Raw genomic sequence first — 20,518 nt, forward strand, 5'->3', positions numbered from 1 at the left:
CCATTAGAAAAAGTATTTATAAATTCCCGTCCCTACAAATCTGCTATATTATTACCTTTGATCAAATCATCTTTATACAGAGTCACGACAGGCGATACAATGCATTAGAGGGTTATAAAAGACATAATACATGAATACACCGCTAATAATATATTACAGACACCCCTCTGTATGTCAGAGTGCTGTAGTCCAAGGCGCGCTCAGCGATTTGGCGCTAGAGTGTCCCGGCTGGTTTACTGTAAGCAGCTCCTGTAACACAGACACTTTACTCTGGTAGCTTCTGACTGCTTTTTAAATCCAAATAATCCCATGACATTAATGGACAACCATGTCTGAAGAGGAAAACAAGGCTTCCGATGAACTTTTCAAAGATGTCAAATTCTACGTGGTAGGGGACATTGACCAAAAGGTGAGGCACTGGACGTTAGCTTCTTGTAGCTAAACTGGTAGCATGCTAACGTGCTAGCACCATTCAATCTAAATGAGGTGCTGCAGGAGAAGCTAATCAGCTAGCTAACTGGCTGACATGCTACATGAAAAAACAGTGAGCTTGCTCTTTGGCTAACATTAAAGTGTTGTGGCGAACCCTAAATGATACCTTGTAGGGTTATGTGTGAGATTGTGTTTATGATACTCGTGATACTGATACTATGCGTGACTGTGAACTGAAGCTACCCAGCACTTTTCATGCAGCCTCTTAGCATTAGCTATGAGTTTCGTAGTTGCACAGATGGTTAGCTGCTAGCTTAGAGCCTGCGGTGTATCTGTCACGGGGCTTGCTAAGCTAGTAATAAAGCTGGCGTGTGTTAGCTTGCTTTTTTGGGCGCTCAACAACATCAGTGCTGTTCCATCGCTGCTCTGGTGTGTAGAGAAACACCAGGGTGCACAGGATTACAGTGCACAGTGTTATTTTGCATCAACCTGTGACTGGAAACATCTTGCTTAATAATGCGCCCGGCACTGCGCATGTTTCACCGCTATTTCACTCGTTGGTGCCGGAGACCTGTGGCACAGTGCTGTACTTCCTGCCAAATAGTGATTGCCAGTCGCACCTCTCTTTGAGCGTGTTTATATACAACAGAGGCGACATATGAACTGGTATAGTAACAATAAATGAAATGCCACATCTTTGTCAAGTGAAGTAAGAACATGAGCACGCACAGGAAAGTAGTTGTTCACCGAAAATGTAAACTTATTGAGCCCAGTCAGATCAAAAGCTTATATTGAATTCTGAGTAAATTATGTTCTGAACGTTAATTGATCATATAATTCTCTGGTTGAGTAAAATATGCACAATTCCCCTTTTAATCCAGTCCACTTGCCTATCTACCACACTCACTGCCATTTCTTTTTCTTCTGTAGTGTGACTGTATCAGATCTAAGGTGGCGCTGCATGCTTCTGTTCTCCCATGTCTCTTTGCTGAGGCATCATACATGGGTTTCTCTGGATGCCTTGTCCAGATGAGGCCCTTGCTAACAAATTCAGGTTCTCAGTCAGCTGCACTGAAACCATGTCCGAACGTGTGAAACCTGTGACAGAGCAGCTGCCAGATGCAGGATAAGGACATGATGTATCTGATGAATATCAGGGTTTAAAAAGGGTCTTACTGAATACTGATTTTTGACTATATCCATTAGTGTTTTCTTGAACTCAGTGGACAGGCTCTACATTTGGAACGTGTTTGATAGACATGTAGTCACTGCAAACTAAATGATCACAAAACAGAGATGCTGTCAAGATTCTGGGACAGTTGTTGATCGATTTGTTTACTTCATAGTTATTAATCACAGCAGCATGTCGCAATGTGTGTAAATGCAAGATCTTCTACAATTGCATATATTAGATTGGCTAACAAAATGTATTGCAGGATTATGTTGCATTGAATAGTGGCAAAGTTGAGCCAGGTTCCACTTTTTTTGTCAGGTGACTCTGCTTTGCCAATGCAGATGTCTCATTTACATGACGAGAGAGGCTGTATTTGCAATATCAGCCTGAAGGCACCCTAACTCACCACGTAGGAGAAAATAAGCAGCTTTGATGGTCAATTGTCTGCTTGAAGTTAGTTTGAAATTACATTTGGAGAGAGGCACACAGGGCCACAGCTCTATTATCTTTGTCTAAAGAACTTCAAAACATCCTGTGGTACCATCTGTGGGAAACCCCACTCTCATCTTTAAGCTGGCTAATATTGTCATGTGCTTTCTAACACCTGTCTAATTACTTATTAATTCAAAATATTGCTATGAACTGTGCAGTTGCTTTATCTCAACAGCTTCTAGGTTGGTGGTGTTTAATTGCTATAAAAGTAACCAGAAGAGATTCCAGTATTTTTGAGGACTGTCATGCTTGCTTCCTGTCTCTTAATTTCATATTTGGCCAGTGTTCACATTGTGAAGAATATTGGTCTCATTATTTTAAGCCACTCTGGACTGATATTCCAGGTGGTGCAGCTGCTGAAAGCAGGAAAAGGCAAGGAGGTGTCCTACAATGCTCTGGCCACTCACATCATTGCAGAGGATGGGGACAACCCTGAGGTGGGCGAGTCAAGAGAGGTTTTTGACCTGCCTGTTGTCAAGGTAAGGGTTGTGCCAGAGTATGTTCACACTTAATCCAGGTTATGCTTTGTGTTATTTTTCTGTAGTTAAATAGGGTTTGTTTTTTGTTTTTTTAACAATTTCTTCCTTAAAATTGGTCCTGAATTCTGGACTAAGAAGCATCACAATCATAAAACTCATAAGCTTGGCTTTTTGAAAATGGCTCCTACTTCAGTATGTTTTCATTTGTTGGGTGGGTTATAAGGAAGGGAAATCATGTCTTTACAGTAAATATGAAGCTACAGCCAGCAGCCGGTTAGCTTAGCTTAGCATAAAGGCCGCAAACAGAGGGACTGACAGAAGTGCATATTTCCCAAAATGTCAAACTTCACCTTTAATGCATAAGGTGACAAACAATCTTTTTGTTAATTTTCTTAATGTTAATTTTGAAGCTCAGTCAAACAATAACATTGATTTAAAGCCATACTAAACTAGTGTAACTGAGAGAAAGAAGTAAATATCCAGCATTAACTTCTTGTTCTCTTCATTTTTTTCCAGCCATCCTGGGTGATCCTCTCAGTCAGATGTGGAGACTTATTACCGTATCCTTCCACCATCAAGTCCAGAATACCACAAATTGGTGTAATTTAATTTGTTCAGAAAAAACCATTAACATTGGTAATAACGGCAGAATGTTAATGCTTAGACTTCTAAAACTTTTGGCTCAAAGCCCTAGAGAACATGTGGAATTCATCAAAATGCTACAATAAGAGTGGCATCACCTTTTGTTGTGTTTTTCATTAACCACAAACGCTACAGAGTTACTGGATTCTCCCCAGAATCAGGACAGATATTCTTTGGTGTGACAGCATGTCTTCCCCGGGTGAGTGAGTGAGTGAGTGACTGTGTGCGTGTGATACGTACAACTCGGTGTGACTCTTAACACACAGACATGCGTGCGTACGAAATATGTCTTCAAGAAATGCATTTGAATATTTTCAAAGTTTCTATTTGTACATATCACGGAATTTTAAGAGCTACATCCAGGCAGGAGAGGTCAGCTGAGGCCTCTACTATGAAGCAGGATTTGGGGTTAGCGAGGTAACTTCAGGGGTTAGCCCTGGGTTTTCAGGTTCACTTCTTACTGGGGTAAATCGCCGTGGTAACTTATGCTGCAAACCCAACCTGCTCCGGAGCAGATCTGGATTATTCTGCGGTAAAGACATGGATAGTTTCTATACAGACACAGTCTGTTCAATGTTGCTTTACTCATTTTGCACTATTTGGACAAAGGCACAGCTTCAGGTGATGGAAGCCCTTCTTACCTATGACAGTTTTTATAGGTAGTTTATTAGTCTAGCATCGTAACCTCTAGATCCCAGTAGAATTTTAGAATGTTGCTGCACTGAGAACCCTCATTCCAGACAAACAGCTCTGTCTCAAAAACGGAAAGAAATTGATAATCACAAGTTATTTTCATTAAAAAAAAACACAACTTCCGCTTTAATTTGATACCAAATATGTGACGTGAAGTCTTTTAGACCGATTAAACAAAAACACCAGACAAAACTAAAGGTCTAAAGGGTTAAGCTCGCTATTGTTTATGTATTTCTGTGCGTGTGTGTGTTTGTTCACAGCTTCCAGATGATCTCAACGCTTTGTGGGCTTACATAACCTTTTATGGAGGAGAATGTCAGCTTAACCTCAACAAGAAGGTCACCCACTTAGTGGTGAAGGAACCAAAGGGGGTAAGTGCATGCCCTGTGTGTGATCTTCACCATTTTACTGGTTTCACTATTTGTGTTGTTGCCAAGACTTTCTGTCTATGGAGTTATAGGTCTTTACCATCAGTACTGACCTCAGCTAAAGGTTCTTCATACAAACTCACGCGACGTAGAAACGTATTTCGTAGATACAGCTACGCATCAAGTGGAAATAAAAGATTGCAGTGTTCATCTTTACTTTTTCACTTCTAATTATACAATGTATTTTTTGGTTGTACCCCCCCCTCCCTCCAGGCCAAGTTTGAGTGTGCCCTGAAACACCCTGGCATCAAGATAGTCACCCCGGACTGGATAACAGATTCTGTTAAAGGTAACGTTAATGCTGTCACACTGCTGTATTTATGCATTCATTCTTCTTTAGTATGCATAGCCTGGTTGGTCTGCTGATGTAGTTTCTGTTCAGATTTGATTATATGATGTGTTGGCTGAGTTTTGAGGATGTAACTAACCATTCTTTTCATTATTGATGAATCTGCAGATTATTGTCTTAATTAATCGATGAATTCTTTGGTCTGTGAGATGTCATTGAATAATAAGAAATGCCTGTGATAATATACAGCCCAAGGTCATGTATCCAGGTTGCTTGTTTTATTCAACTTGGGCTGGGTGGTATGGCCTAAAATTTGTACCACGGTATGATTTGAAGCACGGAAGGTAACGGTATATATTCAATTCAATTAAATTAAATTTTATTTATATTTATATTTGGAAACAGGGGCTAATTGGCCCTAATTCTTACTGTAACAATTAATGCACTCAAATACTGACATATTGTCAATTAAAAAAATAATAATAACACAAATGTCAGTAATGCTCCATCAAGACTCTGACCTGTTGAATTCCTGAACTGTAGCTTGTGCTGGTTTATACAGAGCAGGCACAACGGACTGACCAACATGCACACTGAAGGCAGGGTGTAGTGGGGCTCAAGCACTTTGACCAGATGCTTAAATTCTGTATTCTCTACGACAGAGTACGGTCACATATCTGCAGGGATAACCACTCCAGTAGCATTAGTTATTACTTGGGTCCGAATCAGCAGTGAGGGGCTGCCTGGACGCCGTGGGGAGAAGGACTCGTCTTCCAGTCTGGTTTTGTCTCGTTCCGCTAATCGGCACATCCAGGAGACGCCGTCGTAAATGTCATGTTTGAAGTGTTTCCACAAACAGACCCGACGTCAGCTGAACAATGTCAGCACACAGTTTGACACTAATCGTTGCCCTTTTTCGCTGTAACTAACCGGGAAACGGTCGCCACTATGGTTGCTACAGCTGATAGACAACAACTGGTGTACTGCCAAAACGTCCCGGATAAAACTGTAGCGCTGTAGTGTTCTGTGTGCATTATGAAATGACTATTGCGCCTCTTTATTGGTAAGGTCTCTTTAAGGTATTTGGCTCTTATCTACCTGGGCAGGCCTATGTATTGGAAACACTGCTGTACTTTTAACTATATTATTTGGACATAGTTCACATACTACAGCTGATAAACAGTAAATTCATCAAATTGAGGTTAAAATCAACAACGAAACAAACAAAATTATGTACATGTTTATTTGCATATAGAGCGGGGAAGTGACATCCGACCACAAGTGGTCACTCTAGGCACATGTTAATGCCAGATGTGCACAGACGTACTTGGAGCTGTCCACTTGTGATCGGATCACCCAGGACGCATGCTAATACCAGGTATGTAGTGGAACAGGGCCATGATGGAAGTTGTACCGGCCCTTTTTTTTTTTTTACCAACTCCTCCTCTTTGTTGTGTGCAGCTTTTTCAGGAATTTCTTCGTTTCCAAACAAAGCAGCATGGGCGTGTCACTGCCCGATCAGTACTGTGCATGTGCAACTCTCAACAGAGATCCGAAGGAAGCGAGATGGCTTGCTCGTTAGCTACTTCCATCGTCAGCTCCTGAAAAAACGTGTTTAATTCAGAATATTATTGATTAGGACTTTTTTTTCCCCCATACATACATCTGACAAATAATAGTGTATAGTATAGTGTATATTGTATGTGGATATATATGGATATATGTCTCATGCATGTATCAGTGCTCTTAAATTTTTTCACAGGTTTCCCAAAGCAGCATTGCGAGAAGAGAATGCTGAATACACTTACAAGCCTTTCAACACATTCAACTGTTACCTGTTGTTAGTGACACCATAGAAATGTTTCTTACACTTGAGTATGAAAATGAAGCTTACAGTACAATTAACAGTCAGACCTGCCATGTATGACAACTGTTACCGGAGTAACAGTACAATGGAGTAATCAATCGGCACTGTGTTCAGATATAAACCAGTCAATTGATACATAACAATTGTTACTCGTTCCTTCTTTCCACCTTTTACAGACAAAAACAGGAAGGAGGAGGCCCTCTATCACCCCAGACTCACGTACGTGGAGCCTGAGGAAGAGGAGGAGAGCGAAGCAGAGTCGTATGACCAGCACTCCCATTCAGATGGAAGTTACAGCCCCCGGCGATCCCGGCTGTCCAGCGGCGGCTCATCTGGTGAGGAGTCCAGCCCCCGCAGACGACCGGGACCCAAAAAACTGAACTCTCTCTCCCCGACCTCCCCCCACAAACCTGAGCGCCGCAGCGAGCGCATGTTCGACGACTCTGACGATGACTCCTCCACAGAGAAGGAGGGCACCAACCTCAACTGGACGCCGGCTGAAGTTGCGACACCGACCCCTCCTATTCCAACCGGCACCGCCCGACGGAGGGGTGGACCACCGGGCAGCAAAGACCCAGTTTCATCTACAGGCAGTGGGCTGATCAACCTGTGTGCCACGGTGCCTCCTGTACCTGGCAGTGGAGGAGCCATGCCGGCAGAGGCTCGCTCTGCTGCTGCTGCCGCCATCAGTCACACCACGCAGCAGGGTCAGTGATGTCAAGAAAGTTCATCTTCCACAATGCTGAGTTCATCTGTGGGATGAATGTCTGAGTTGTAGCGCTACAATGGAAGTGCCATCCCAGTTTAAACCCATTAAGCATGAGGTTGTTACGCAACACAGCAAGATTGCACATCTTTTCAATATCGTTTTTATAAATGCTTAATTTTACTTTTCAAAATGTCGGATGAATGTCATTTACTGTTGATAGTTTCATCATATCAAGCTGACAAGTGTTATGTGTTTCTAACTCAGTATGCTGTTGATGACGGTTTCACGTCTCTCTGCTTTTTAGTTGCATCAGTTCCAGAGGGTATCCCTGGGTGGAGCCCGGCTGCCAGAACCCTCCGCAACATCACCAACAATTCCGACATGCAGCCGGCCAATCGACCTGCCAACGTAGCACATGTAAGAAATCTCAACGGTTCCCCGCACATTTCTAACAGCGGTTCTCCGGCTCAGTTTTCCCTATCTGCTGTCACAGAGGCAAAATCCACCTGAGGGAGACAAATCTGTCATGACTAGTACAGTGTTGCTTGATACAGCTGTTGGTTACAGCCCAAAAACTGTTAAAACGCACACAAAACCTCCCAAATTATAAATTAAATTGTATTTGATCAATATTTAGTTCAGTATTTTAACTGCCACGGTTACTACAGTACCATACTATTGTTCAGCTTTGTCTTAAAGTAGAGAGAAGCGCTCTTCTTCTGTTGTTTATTGGCGGTTGTCAGACTGCTTTTAGGTGCATTGCTGCCACCTTATGGACTGGAGTCTTGCCCTCTTTATGAATAAATGACGTCATCAAATGGCCTCGCCATTAGTTAGCTTTAGCCTCGGCTAACCTTGCAGTGAAATGAAAATATCCTCCACACACTCATTTATAAGGCAGCTGCTATCTTTTTGCAACTTGACCTCATTTCGTCCAATGACGTGACAAGCTTTAACTTCATTTAGGAGATTGCATGAAGACTGCAATCACCCAGGACTGCCAGCTTATAAACGAGTGTGTGGAGTGTATTTGCATTTTACTGACGTTAGCAGAGGCTAAAGCTGACTAATGACAAAACCATTTGATGACATAATTTATTGATATGGTGCCTGTGCTCACTGTGGCTGCTCCTTCTTGTTCCATTACTCCCTGTAATAATTAAAACCGATCTGCTGTCAAAAAATGTCAACAACGCATTTTACTCACTTTCAAGCAACTCTCTAGGGTCACTACATTCCACTACGTTGACGTCATCCTGCCCCCTCTGTGTCTGAGTCGGGTACAGGCAGCTGTGGACCTAGACCCAGGGTGAATTACTGAACGTCTCTGTCACCCTGAATGTCCCACCAAACTCGTTCAAAAATCTGGCAGTTAAATAAAGCGTTGCTTGATAGTCTATATGAAAAAAGAGGGACGAATAGTCGAATATTAGTATTAAACAGCCGAATCCAATTCTGAGTCAGCGACAGTCCTACTCGGAGGCATACGATTCAGATGGATAGGACAATTTGGAACTGGTTCTCGATTCCTGTGCCTATGACTCTGTGGATGAAGGCAAACGGCTTTGGTACTGGACCAGGAATTCTTTTAAGAAGTCTGTGCAGCATCTTACCGCTTGCTTTTTCTCAGGTGACAGCGCTTGCCACCAACCTCTGACTGAATGTGGTCAGCATCTACATGTGAGAGGTATATTCTGGATTATTTTAGGTCTAATTCCCTGAGTTGTTCATCATTCATATGGAAAACGCTTGGCTTGATTATACGCCTCATTGTTGACATGTACGGCCAAATGAAACGCAAGGATATCCCCGGTCTCTAACTGAAAACACTTGTTGACAGCTTTTATCTCCACATTAACATAACAAGACAATGAAAATGGAGTTAAGGGCTGTTGGTCGTGTCTTTGTACATTTCACTCAGAAGCCGCGCTGCATAGCAGTGTTCAGAGTTTGCTGCCAGACTGAAATGTAAAGTGAGTGCATCTTCTTGATCAAGGATTCTGTCAATGCAATCTGCTGTCGGTAACCAGAAGGTGAGATTTTGAGAAAGCAATTTCCTTCGCTCTTAACTGTCTCAAACTGCCCAATTAGGCGGCAACCAGCCCAATCTGGCAAAACTAGGCTAATATCATTCTGATATTAGAGAATTTGGACTGGAGATGACACAAAGATAAAAATACTGATATCATGTAGATCAGTGCTTTCTCTCCCTCTTTCGCTAAGGTATTTTTCTTTGTCCTCCTCTGTTGCAGATCATCCAGAATCTGACAGCCAATCAGACAAAGCCATTGGAGCAGCAGACCAATCAGAGCCATGCTCAGACTCCCAACAGTACCAACCCTCTTCTGTTCAATCAGTCCAAACTGGCCGGCCAGCCCCTCACAGCAGAACAGCAGCAACAGTTACTGCAACAGCAACAGTCACACCAAGCTGCCCAGCAACAACACCAACAGTTACCCCAGCATCCCATGATGCACCTCCAGCAGCAACATCAGATGATGCAGCTACACCACCAACAGCAACAACATCAACAACAGCAACAGTCACAGGTTGCACAACAACAAGGGTTCCCGCAGTTGCCCCAACAGCAGCAACAGTTTCTGCAGCAACAGCAACAAATGCACCAACAGCAGATGTTCTCGCAGCAGCAGCAGCAGCAGCAGCAGCAGCAGCAGCATGCGTTCTCCCAGCAGCAGCTGCGGCCCCAGCAGCTCCTAAGGCCTGGTTTACAGCAGCTGCAGCAGCAACAGGCGCTGCAGCAACAACTCCAGCAGTTCCAACAGCAGCAACGCATGCAGATGTTACAGCAACAGCAGCAACAGCAGAATCAACAGCAGTTACACCAACAGCATCTACAGCAGCAGCAGCAGCAGCAGCAGCAACATTTTCTACAACAGCAACAACAACAGCAACAACAACAACAACATATGCAGCAGATGCAGCAGCAGCATTTGCAGAACCAGCAGCAGCAGGTCCTCCAGCATCAGAACCAGCAGGCCCTGCAGCAGCAGCAGCAGCAGCAGCAGCAGACAACGACCCTGCAGCCTCAGCTCCAGCAGCCTCCTCACATCTCCCAGCTGTTTGGACACGAGCCGGGACAAGACAGTGAGTACATACAGAATCAGTGTGGAGGGTGATCGTGGTCATTCCAAGCCGTGAGGTTATATTTGTCTGGCGCATTGGTCCAGAGTGAAATATTACTGAGAGTCTGGACCAAAGTGTGGAACTCACCACTGTTAACTCTGTTTGTATTTACATTTGGAATTGGCATTACATTTGTCTGGAAGTCCAGAAACAAAGTTTAGGATTTAGGACTTACCTGTCTTGAAAGTGTCAGAATTTACGATGTTCATGACCTCCTTCGTGACCCTCCTCTGGTTGGATGCTGAACAGGTGTTTCTATGAGCAATGAAAATGTATTTAATGATTCCAATGTTTGAAGTTTATTTAACCGACTCCTCGTGTGGGGAGCATGCATATGGACAGAACTGCAAAAACCATATCAGAAGGTCTTGACATGGCTTTGTTTAACCTGCAGATTCACTTGTGTAAATTCTCTCTATTGCAATTCTCAGTTCCACTGGATGGCTTCCTGCTGGGCTGTGTGTTTGCTATTGCCGACTACCCAGAACAGATGGCTGACAAACAGCTTCTGGCCACATGGAAGAGGGTAAGACAGTCCACTCAACAGTCAACAGTCAACCAAAAAAAAAAAGAAGCAAGATGATAATCTTAATTTCGAAGTGCGTGGGATAAATGAGCAACAGTTTATGTTGTGAGTGTTTTTATAAATGATGAACCATGTGAGTCACCGGGACCTGTTACATATTCAACATATGTTTCGACACAGAAACAGTGCTTAGCATTAAAGATGGACACAAAATGGTAAACGATGTCGTGAATTAGTTTATTTTTACTAAACTCTCCCATCAGGTCATCCAGGCGTGCGGAGGTGCTGTTGACCCCACCCTGACCAGCCGCTGCACACACCTGCTGTGTGAGAGTCAGGTCAGCAACTTGTATGTACAGGTAAGGATTTGTGCTATCAGAACGTACACAGGTGTAGTAAGTACCACTATAGAACATAGGTATCTTTTTCCATATCCAGGTATGAACCCCTCAGACCCACAGAAATCAGGAATCATGTAACAGAGGGAGACAGTATAGAGGATACACAGGTCACAAACTAAACATGTTGACAGGAGAAAGTCTGAGTATTAGGAAGAAGGGGAGTCTACTGAACGTGCTGACTGAGCAGCGTGATGAATGTCATGTGACTTTGATTCAGTTTAACCAAGTTTGATTCACTGAGACAAAAACGTGTCATCTTTGTCACCGTTGTGGATGCTTTGTCTGCCAGGCACTCAGAGAGGGGAAGCGCTGTGTGACAGCCCACTGGCTCAACACTGTACTGAAGAGGAAGAGGATGGTACCTCCTCATCGTACGTTACACCTGCCCTTCGCCTTCCCTCCGGGAGCCAAACCCTGCTCTCAGCACGTAGGTCCAACTCACACAAACACGTTGTTACGTTGCCACCAGCCTGAAATCTGTTGGTGTACTCGATGAAGGCACTGACCGTAGAAAACTAAATTTCCATTCAAATATCAAGGAAATGCAAATCTTCAACTTCCCTGCTTATTTAAGCAGGTGAAAGTCTTAATGAGATTGAGATTTCAAGAAGTCTCCTCTGTCTTTGAATTTGTCAGAATAGCTTGACAGGGAGGCGAACTGACCAGTCACCTGAACCACTTCAATGTCACGGAGACATACCTCCGTCTGTCGATCTCACGCCTCCTTATGAGCTTCTCTTGGGGGAAAAGAATCCCAGATACTTAAACTCCTTCATGTGGGGCAGCAATCCACAACTGGTTGCTAACCTACTACCTCAGTGTATGCTGGATCTCCCAGGCAGATGGAGCCAGCAGGACTACATCACTGGCAAAGAGCGGCGGTGCAGTCCTACTGTCACCAAACTGGACACAGTCTAGTCCCACACTTTGAGATTGTGTCCATGAAAATCACCCAGAGAATCAGTGACCACTCACAGCCTTGGAGAAACCCACCACTCACTTAGAACATTACTCTTATATTAGATTACTCTTACATGTTGTAGTAAATGTCTGTCATTAACACTGTCTTATTTTCTTTACCATTGTTGGTTAACATCTCTGTACTCAAACCTTTTCTCTGTCGCTGTCCTTCCTCTCAGATTATATCAGTGACAGGTTTTGTGGATGCGGACAGGGATGACCTGAAGTTGATGGCCTACCTGGCTGGTGCCAGATACACTGGATATCTGTGTCGCAGTAACACTGTGCTCATCTGTAAAGAGTAAGATTGTTCTCCACAGTAGCGCAACTTGGCGGGATGACCTACCAGTCGGGATTACAGTCAGACCCTATCCACAAACCTCCAGTCAGCCAGACATTTCTAACATCACATGGACCAGTTTGCACCAATCTCTAGTATAGTACATATACTATTCTATTCTCTACTATACTTCAGAGGTTTTATTCAGTGAGGCCTCACCGTACAATCTCACATACAGTGATAAAAACCAAATGACTTCTATATGTCGTGTATCAAGTATTAGAATTTGCCCCGTCAGTTGTGAAATGTTCTGCCACCCACGCATATTGGTCTGTGCGGTACCAGGTCCAGTGTTGGTGACATGGTCGTCTTACTGATCTGTCTTTTCAGACCCAGTGGGCTCAAATATGAGAAGGCCAAGGAGTGGAAGATCCCCTGTGTGAATGCCCAGTGGCTGTGTGATATACTGCTGGGCAACTTTGAAGCACTGAGACAGATTCAGCACAGCAGATACTCCGTCTATACGCATCCTGAGCCACTGGTGCCTAACCAACAGCTGGTCCAGAACCTGCTGGGTATGTTGAGCTGAGTATACCATTATTAAAACTGTTGTTTTATGTTGGATATTGAGCTGTATTATAATGGGACAGAAAGAAAGGAAATATCACACAATAAGCTAGCCAGTTATTACACACACTGCTCTGTGGCTGGATCTTATTTTTTTTTTTATAACTGCACAGTCCACCTGCAAGCAGTCAGATAGTATTATTTGGTTTTATATGGTATGAACCTGTATGTGTTTCTAAATGACAGGGGTATGAGTAAAGCATTTGTGTGTATAAATTAAACTGCTTGTATTTTTCTGTAGCTGCTTGGAGAACGCCGATCAAAGTATCTCCTGAAGCTTTGGCGGTGAGTGTGTCGGATGCCTCAGTGTGCTTCACACTTGTCTTGTATTTGCTGTGTCAAAAAAAAAAAACAGCTCCGTCATTATTCACCCAGTTCTGTCTGTATCTGTATTGTACCTACATATGAGAGCAGCCTCACGTAGCTCATATCTGAGAGATATTTACTGTCCTGACACATAAAGGTTTTGGTTATGATGCTCCGTCCGTGGTGAACTGGGCCAAAATGTTAACTGAACTCTTTTTAAGCGTGCTGTCGGTGTAGAATTATACTGGTTACATTGCTTTTTTCCCAATGGTCAAATTCTCATTAAATATCTCAGATATCAGTACCCTTTGAAAGTTTCCTAACAACTCTAGTTTGTCAATCATATATTCAGTGCAATATATTATACTCATCAGGTCGTAGATGGTGGTGAAACTCCTCCCGTGCTTTTATTCTAGCGATGTTAATTATGTTGCCCTTCATGCAGTGTCAGATTAGCGCCGAGCCTTAAAACTTTACATTATTCCAACAAGAAGACAAAACCCTCCGTGGTCGTCCCCACATGTACAGCATGTGGATATATAAATGTCCCAATGAGACTAGATTTGTTGCAGCCCTTTTTAGTGTTTCACATGTAGCTTTTACTTCACAGTTGTTCCGTCAGTACAGACGGACAAGACCAAACAGGCAGTAAATGGTAGATGCTGCACTGTGTTGGCTCATCTGATTGCGTCACTCTCTTGTTTCGCGTTTAGTGTCTCCAGATGCTCCAGAAGCAGAAGATCACCGACTCCACCAACATGCCTGCAAATAAGAAGGCCAGGTCAGTACAGCAGATCTTTGCACAGGCTGTTTGACAGCGTAGGACCAAACATCAACTGTCCAGATTACCATGTAATTGATGATATCGTGGGTAAAAGTGTGTGTGTGTGTGTGTGTGTGTGTGTGTGTGTGTGTGTGTGTGTGTGTGTGTGTGTGTGTGTGTGTGTGTGTGTGTGTGCGCGTGCAGACTGGAGGAGATCCAGTCCCCCAGTAAGAAGCTTCCTTCAGAGTCCACTCCTCGAGTCATGTTCACAGGCTTTGAGCCCACACAAGTACAGCAGTACACAAAGGTAAAGTCAGCTTCATCACTCACTTGTATTGTCTTTTCTTGTCGCTTGTATCCAAGTTAGCATCAGACTCCATCAGGCAAAGCCACATCATTTAAACAGGACAGACAGAATGCTAAATTTACACTTGCACTAGGGTTGAGCAATATATCATATAAATCCAAAATCAGTTAATGTGTGATATGACAGACGACCTTATCATATTTGAGTTGTCAGCTGGTCGCAAGCCGCCATGCCAAAAATAGAAACCACAAAAGAAAACGTAATCATTATTATTATTAATCGTTTGATTTTTTTTTTGTTTGTTTATTACCTTACCTTTGCAGCTTCAAACCGTATTTTGCGGCATAGCCTAAAAATGTGGAGCTGTTATTTATAAGCCATATCACACAGCCCTAACCTGCACTCATGTAATCATGTAGTAGCTTTCTGTTTTTAAAATATCAACAACATCTCCAGTGTCTCCTGCTGCTGAAGGTTCTCAGTGTTTGATGGCGTCCTGTCCTCATGTCTCCCTCCCCTGCAGAGGTTACATGCTTTAGGTGGCGAAGTAGCAGACAGCAGTCAGAAAGTCACTCACCTGGTGGCCAGTAAGGTGACTCGCACCGTCAAGTTCCTCACTGCCATGTCTGTGGTCAAACACATCGTCAGCCCAGAGTGGCTGGAGGAGAGCTGGAGGAGCCAGAAGTTTGTGGGTATGTGTGTCTGTCCGAAAAACGGTGTCTACGGAAAAAAAAAAATTGGTTTCAGTTTTCCTTCTGTTGTTCCACTTAGTTCGTTATTTTGTAGAGCAGTTTGAGAGGCCATTCAGATCCTCATGAAATTAAAGTGTGAATTAAAAATGTGGTTTATATTCTAATTGAATTATCCTTTTTGGGTAGGCTCATGTGTAGTGTTTCCCACCGTAGTGACTTGGTCTGATGTGTGTGTGTTGCAGATGAGCTGAGTTACACCCTGAGGGATGCAGAGGCTGAGGTGTTGTTTGCCTTCAGTCTGGAGGAGTCACTAAAGAGAGCACACAGTGCTCCGCTCTTCAAGGTAAGGCAGCCAGCTTCACACTGAGTGGTTGGACCAAGCGCATTCACCGGACGACATTCTCACAAACCACTGGTTTCCTGACAAAATGGTCTAGTTAGTCCTTCTGTTCACCGTCTGACCATCTCTGTGTCTCTCTTGTCCGTCTGTCTCACGTGATGGCGATGTAGGGGAAGTACTTCTACCTCACCCCAGGGATCTGCCCCAGCCTCAGCACCATGAAGTCCATCCTGGAGAGTGCTGGAGGAAAGCTGCTGGCCAAACAGCCCTCCTACAGAAAGATCATGGAGCATAAACAGAACAAGGTCCTTGAAAATAGTTCTTTAATGCACCTGTCCGCTGTTGAGTTTATGTCCTTAAGAACACTTGACTCTTCCTGGAAAATGTTTTTTGATATGTTTTAATACGCAACAAAATTAGTTTAGATGATACCAAAGTCCTCACACCCGATGGAAGGTGATAGGTATTTTATCTTTATTAATACTAAGGCTTTATTATTACCATCATTCCATAACACTCTGATTAGTTGACAAAAGTCTTTTGTTTATTTATTACAAAGTTCTAAATACATCTTGGTTTTCTGTTGCAGAACCTTCCAGAAATCATCTTAATTTCCTGTGACAATGACCTCCACCTCTGTAGAGAGTATTTCTTGAAAAACATTGGTAAGACACACACACTTCTCTACTGTGTTCCTTTACTGTTCTCGATTGTGTTTCTTTACTCGTGAAAAAATTAGGTGTTCCAAAGCCAATGGCTACACCTGCTTTGTCAGTGTGCCAGATACATATTTAATCAACATTGCATATATTCAGCTGCTGTGTAACTCTAAGGATTGGACCTGGTATTGGTATAAGCAGTCGGTATTAAAGGATTTAGACCCTCGAGGCCAAAAAACTTGACGGAACATCCACAGTTGGCGTTCTCTCCGGTCCGGTCCAGTCCGGTTCTGCTCGAGATTTCTGCCTGTTAAAGGAAGTTTTTCCTTGCCGCTGTCGCCAAGTGCTTATGGTGGGAACTGTTGGTTCTCCGTATAAGTACGGTCTAGACCTGCTCTAAGATAACGTCTTTTATGATTTGGATATATTGGCCATCTGTAAACTACAGTTATGTTTACATTCAGTGTCACTCACCAAAACTCATAGTGTGTATCCCTGAGGTCTAACAAACATGTTGAATCTATTTCCTCCTCATAAAACATTAAGCAAAGCCATTTTTAAAAAGTATTTAGAATCTTACATTCTATGTTGACTAGCCGGCAGTCTTCTTCTTCTCTGCTTTTGCTACATTGCTACATGTTGTGGTGCGTTACCGCCACCAACTATCCCTCATATTGTGAAACCCCTGGTTTCACAATATGCACAATACGAACAAAACAGGGAGCGTCTCATGAAGCCCTGGCGCCACAGCACCACTGCTGATGAAGAGCTTTAAACTAAACGATGAAAAGTGACCAGCAGCACCAGATCACCTCTGTGCCTTTAAACCATGATGTTCCATTACAACATGTGCTGATGTGTTTGTAGTGTGTCTCTGATGTTGTCTGCTGTCTTTGTTGTCCAGATGTCCACAACGCCGAGTTCATCCTGACTGGAGTCCTGACCCAGAAACTCGACTACGACTCATATCCTTTACAGCAAATGACAATAACATCACACCATGATCGAATTAGCAGCAGTAAGTACTTACTTATGAGTTTCTACACATTTAAAAGACCATACCAGTGTGGCAGAACCTTTTGCCAATTTACTACAAATCACGTAGTGTACATTACATTACTGCTGACCGCTTCAGCGCACCGTTAAATATGTTTTCATCTCACTGTGGGACTAAAAGCAACATGTAACCTGCTCGAGGTGACGAATGCTGCTGAGTCTCTGTTTGTTCTGACAGTCTTGTTGATGCTGCTGAGTGGTAAGGTAGTACAGACTATTCCAACAGCGCTACAGTGAACTCTCCCTTCATGAAGGTTCTGATGTTCGGCCGTTCAAACTGTTTCAGAGAGATGTTTCCAATATTTTGTTCACCCCATTTAAATCAGCGGGTAAAGGCCAGTGGCACAGCCCAACGTGCTGCTGGTGTGTGTTGCCCTTCAGGCGGCATTAGCTGTATTTTACTGTGGCAACAGTGAAACGTCACTTTCCTTGACAGTCACACGTATAAGTTCACTTGATGGTGAAGCAATGATGACATGGAGAAGAAGAGGAGGAACAGATCCGTCAAGCCACACTGACTTTTCTATGTTTTTATTTCTGTGCATAGATCTCCAGTCATTTTGTAGCTTTTTGTTACCTGTTTGAGAATAAATAAATGGATGTTATTTTTGTGAAATGAATGTTTAAATTATGGATGATTTTAACCCTTTTCCTGTTCTTCGAATAGAATGTGTAAAGGCTTTCAGCTCACAAACGCTGCTTTTTGGAATAAAAACTGTACATTTGTTTGTGAAAAGTGGCTTTGTTTCCTTTCTGTTCATGTTGTGAGTTCAAAAACAAGGTCTCCAAAAGCTGTTCTTTTTTTAGGCATAGTTAGTGTCTTCAGCCTGTGAAGGAAGACCGCCACTCAGTAATTGACCATGAACAGACATTTTGGGAATCGATAACTGAGCCTCAAACGGGTCAAACAATCAACTCCCAAACTGGTGCTTAAAGAAAAGGATAAGTTCAGAACAAAAGCTCTGCCTCTGCGTGGTCTCACATGAGAGGTTTGGAAAGCTTCCTTGAAGGTATTCCTCCCAGGTTTGAGGAGATAATTCCTGATAGATTTGATTTAATTAACTGGTAATGAGGGTCTGGGGTAGTTACTGGTGAAGTTCTAATTGCTGGCTGTCAGACAGATAGCTGGGGGTCATATGTGGGTGTGGGTGCGGGGAGTGCAGCGTCGCCTGCGGTAGTGCCCTCAAAACTACAGCAGACTGAATTAGACACAGCCCGAGCCAAGGTCATGTGCTACATATTCCATGTGTGTCTGCTGCCAGCCTCCTCAGCGTGTATTTACACGAGCATGAGATGTGACAATGGGTGTCAGAGCACTACTGAAACTTTGAGTAAGGTTGACAGACGAGACGAGTAATGGCCTCACAGTCCTTTGAAATAACCTGTGAAATAATGTCGCCTGCACTGTGAAAGGATTTTCAGGAAGTCGAGCCGGGTTCAGATAGAGGCTTCTGGGAAAAGTGACACTTCCCATCTGTGAGTGAGGATGTGCAAATTGTTGAAAAGATGTTTGTTTTAATGGAAGCCACCGTCATTGAGTGCCTCAGTGAGTGTGTCTATATGTTGGATCTGTTGCTGTAGCAGCACACATTCTCCCTTGCAGCTTGTAAATACATGACTTTAAAGTGATTTACTGCAGTGCTTCATAAAGTTGGGGGACTCACCAGAGACAGATGTGTAAAATGAGTGGTCGGGATTTAAGCAGCAGAAGTTGGGGCATCCTGACTTGTACGATCCAAAAACACTGGATCCTACACTTCTCACAATGCAGTGTGCGATAAATCAAGCTGGGACACAACTGGGAGAACAATCTATCTCATCTATCTAGTAAATGAGAAGGTGTAATACACCAGCCATCATGAGATCCTGGACACCAGACTATGGAAACAGTGCAAGGTGTGTTCACACACTGAAGGCTGGGCCGAGGGAGGAACAGATGGCCAACACCCTATGGGAGCCATAGTAATAATAACAGCACTGTTCAGAACAAGTTACAAAGTTACAATTATTAATTATAGGAACTGCAAGTTATTATTAATTAAAAATGCACTAACTGGACATCTCTCCCTGTAGTTGTGTGCTTTCTCGTCTCTCTCCTTTGCCTCCGGAGCTGTAGAGTCTGGGTTCCTGCTCAACACCCGCTGGTACAATTATTATTATCCTTATTATTTTTCTTAATATTATTACCATTACCACCATTTCCATTACTATTACTTTACATCTCTATGTGGGACCTGCCTTGAAGGGAGTTTTTCCTTGCTGCTGTCGCCAAGTGTTTGCTCAAGTTGGGAACTGTTGGGTCTCTGTAAGTAATATTATAAAAAGTACAGTCTAGACCTGCCCTGAGATAACTTCTGTTGTTATTTGGTGCTATATAAATAAAGTTGAATTGAACTGAAAAGTGCTTTACAGGCTGAGATTATGTCTGTGAACACGGGGAACACACATCAGCTGTTGACTGATGCAGATTCAATGTGGCGAGTCTCATTAACAGAGCGGGAACCAAGGCAGAGGTGCAGTGTGTCACACAGCCGCTCTCCGTCAGGGTTTACAGTCTGACTGCAGAGGCTGGAAGATGCAAAGATTGAGTCCAGTGGGGGAAACCTGCTCATCTCAGGTCGTAGATACACAGGTAACAAATGATGGAAAAACCTGACCAGAGTCTTCCATCCAGGTCACTAAATGGGTTGATGAGGGTGAAAATGAGGAATGAATCACATTCTATGGCCTTCAGTCACCTGATCTCAGCCCAGCTGAACTGTGGGAAACAGTGCTCTCCACCACTATCATCATCATCAAAACACCAGGAAACATCTGTTGAAATGACACTTGAAGACTCTGGGAGCAGCACCGGAGCTGTTCTGGACAACACCTTATTAACATACTTTCATTTGTCACCCTTCACATGTATATGCGTGGTAAATAAAAAGATTTTTCGCTACCTACCCACCCAAAAGCTGTTTTTATGAATGGTTAGTAACCATTAGTGAAGCATTGCAGGTTATAGGGCCTTTGACCAAGTTACAGATTCAAGCTATGTTACAAACATGTTCTGGTGCCACTTTCCAACAAGGCCTTTATAACAGTCTGTCTTTGTGACACCAGTGAAGAGCAAAGAGACATTCGGTTTAAAAGCTGCTACAGAGCTGAGCGGCAGAGATGTTCACAGATTCACCACAGATGTCCTGCTGCCCATGTGGTGTTCATAATGACATCATCAGATGAATGAAGAAATCCACATAATCCACATCT

General features: G+C 43.3%; 1 protein-coding gene across 1 annotated transcript; it reads left to right on the top strand.

The window, feature by feature from the left end:
- The first annotated feature begins 290 nt into the window (after nt 1-290).
- Nucleotides 291-17,976, top strand: paxip1 (PAX interacting (with transcription-activation domain) protein 1). The gene is made up of 23 exons (XM_070918642.1): nt 291-409; nt 2,443-2,577; nt 3,094-3,137; nt 3,355-3,418; nt 4,173-4,283; nt 4,554-4,629; nt 6,673-7,203; nt 7,510-7,622; nt 9,458-10,310; nt 10,781-10,875; nt 11,139-11,234; nt 11,566-11,703; nt 12,416-12,537; nt 12,907-13,091; nt 13,385-13,428; nt 14,163-14,230; nt 14,417-14,519; nt 15,043-15,211; nt 15,454-15,554; nt 15,722-15,856; nt 16,141-16,216; nt 17,115-17,174; nt 17,708-17,976. The coding sequence occupies exons 1-23, from the start codon at nt 329-331 to the stop codon at nt 17,722-17,724; spliced, it is 3,417 nt and encodes a 1,138-aa protein (XP_070774743.1). The 5' UTR covers nt 291-328; the 3' UTR covers nt 17,725-17,976.
- Nucleotides 17,977-20,518: the final 2,542 nt, after the last annotated feature.

This window comes from Enoplosus armatus, chromosome 14, assembly GCF_043641665.1.
Source record: "Enoplosus armatus isolate fEnoArm2 chromosome 14, fEnoArm2.hap1, whole genome shotgun sequence".
In the NCBI taxonomy this organism is placed as follows: domain Eukaryota; kingdom Metazoa; phylum Chordata; class Actinopteri; order Centrarchiformes; family Enoplosidae; genus Enoplosus; species Enoplosus armatus.

Coding starts and splice junctions, on each gene's coding strand:
- paxip1 (XM_070918642.1), top strand. CDS start 329: ATGTCTGAAGAGGAAAACAAGGCTTCCGATGAACTTTTCAAAGATGTC. Junction 2,578..3,093: donor TTGACCTGCCTGTTGTCAAG/GTAAGGGTTGTG, acceptor ATTTTTTTCCAG/CCATCCTGGGTGATCCTCTC. Junction 4,284..4,553: donor TGGTGAAGGAACCAAAGGGG/GTAAGTGCATGC, acceptor CCCTCCCTCCAG/GCCAAGTTTGAGTGTGCCCT.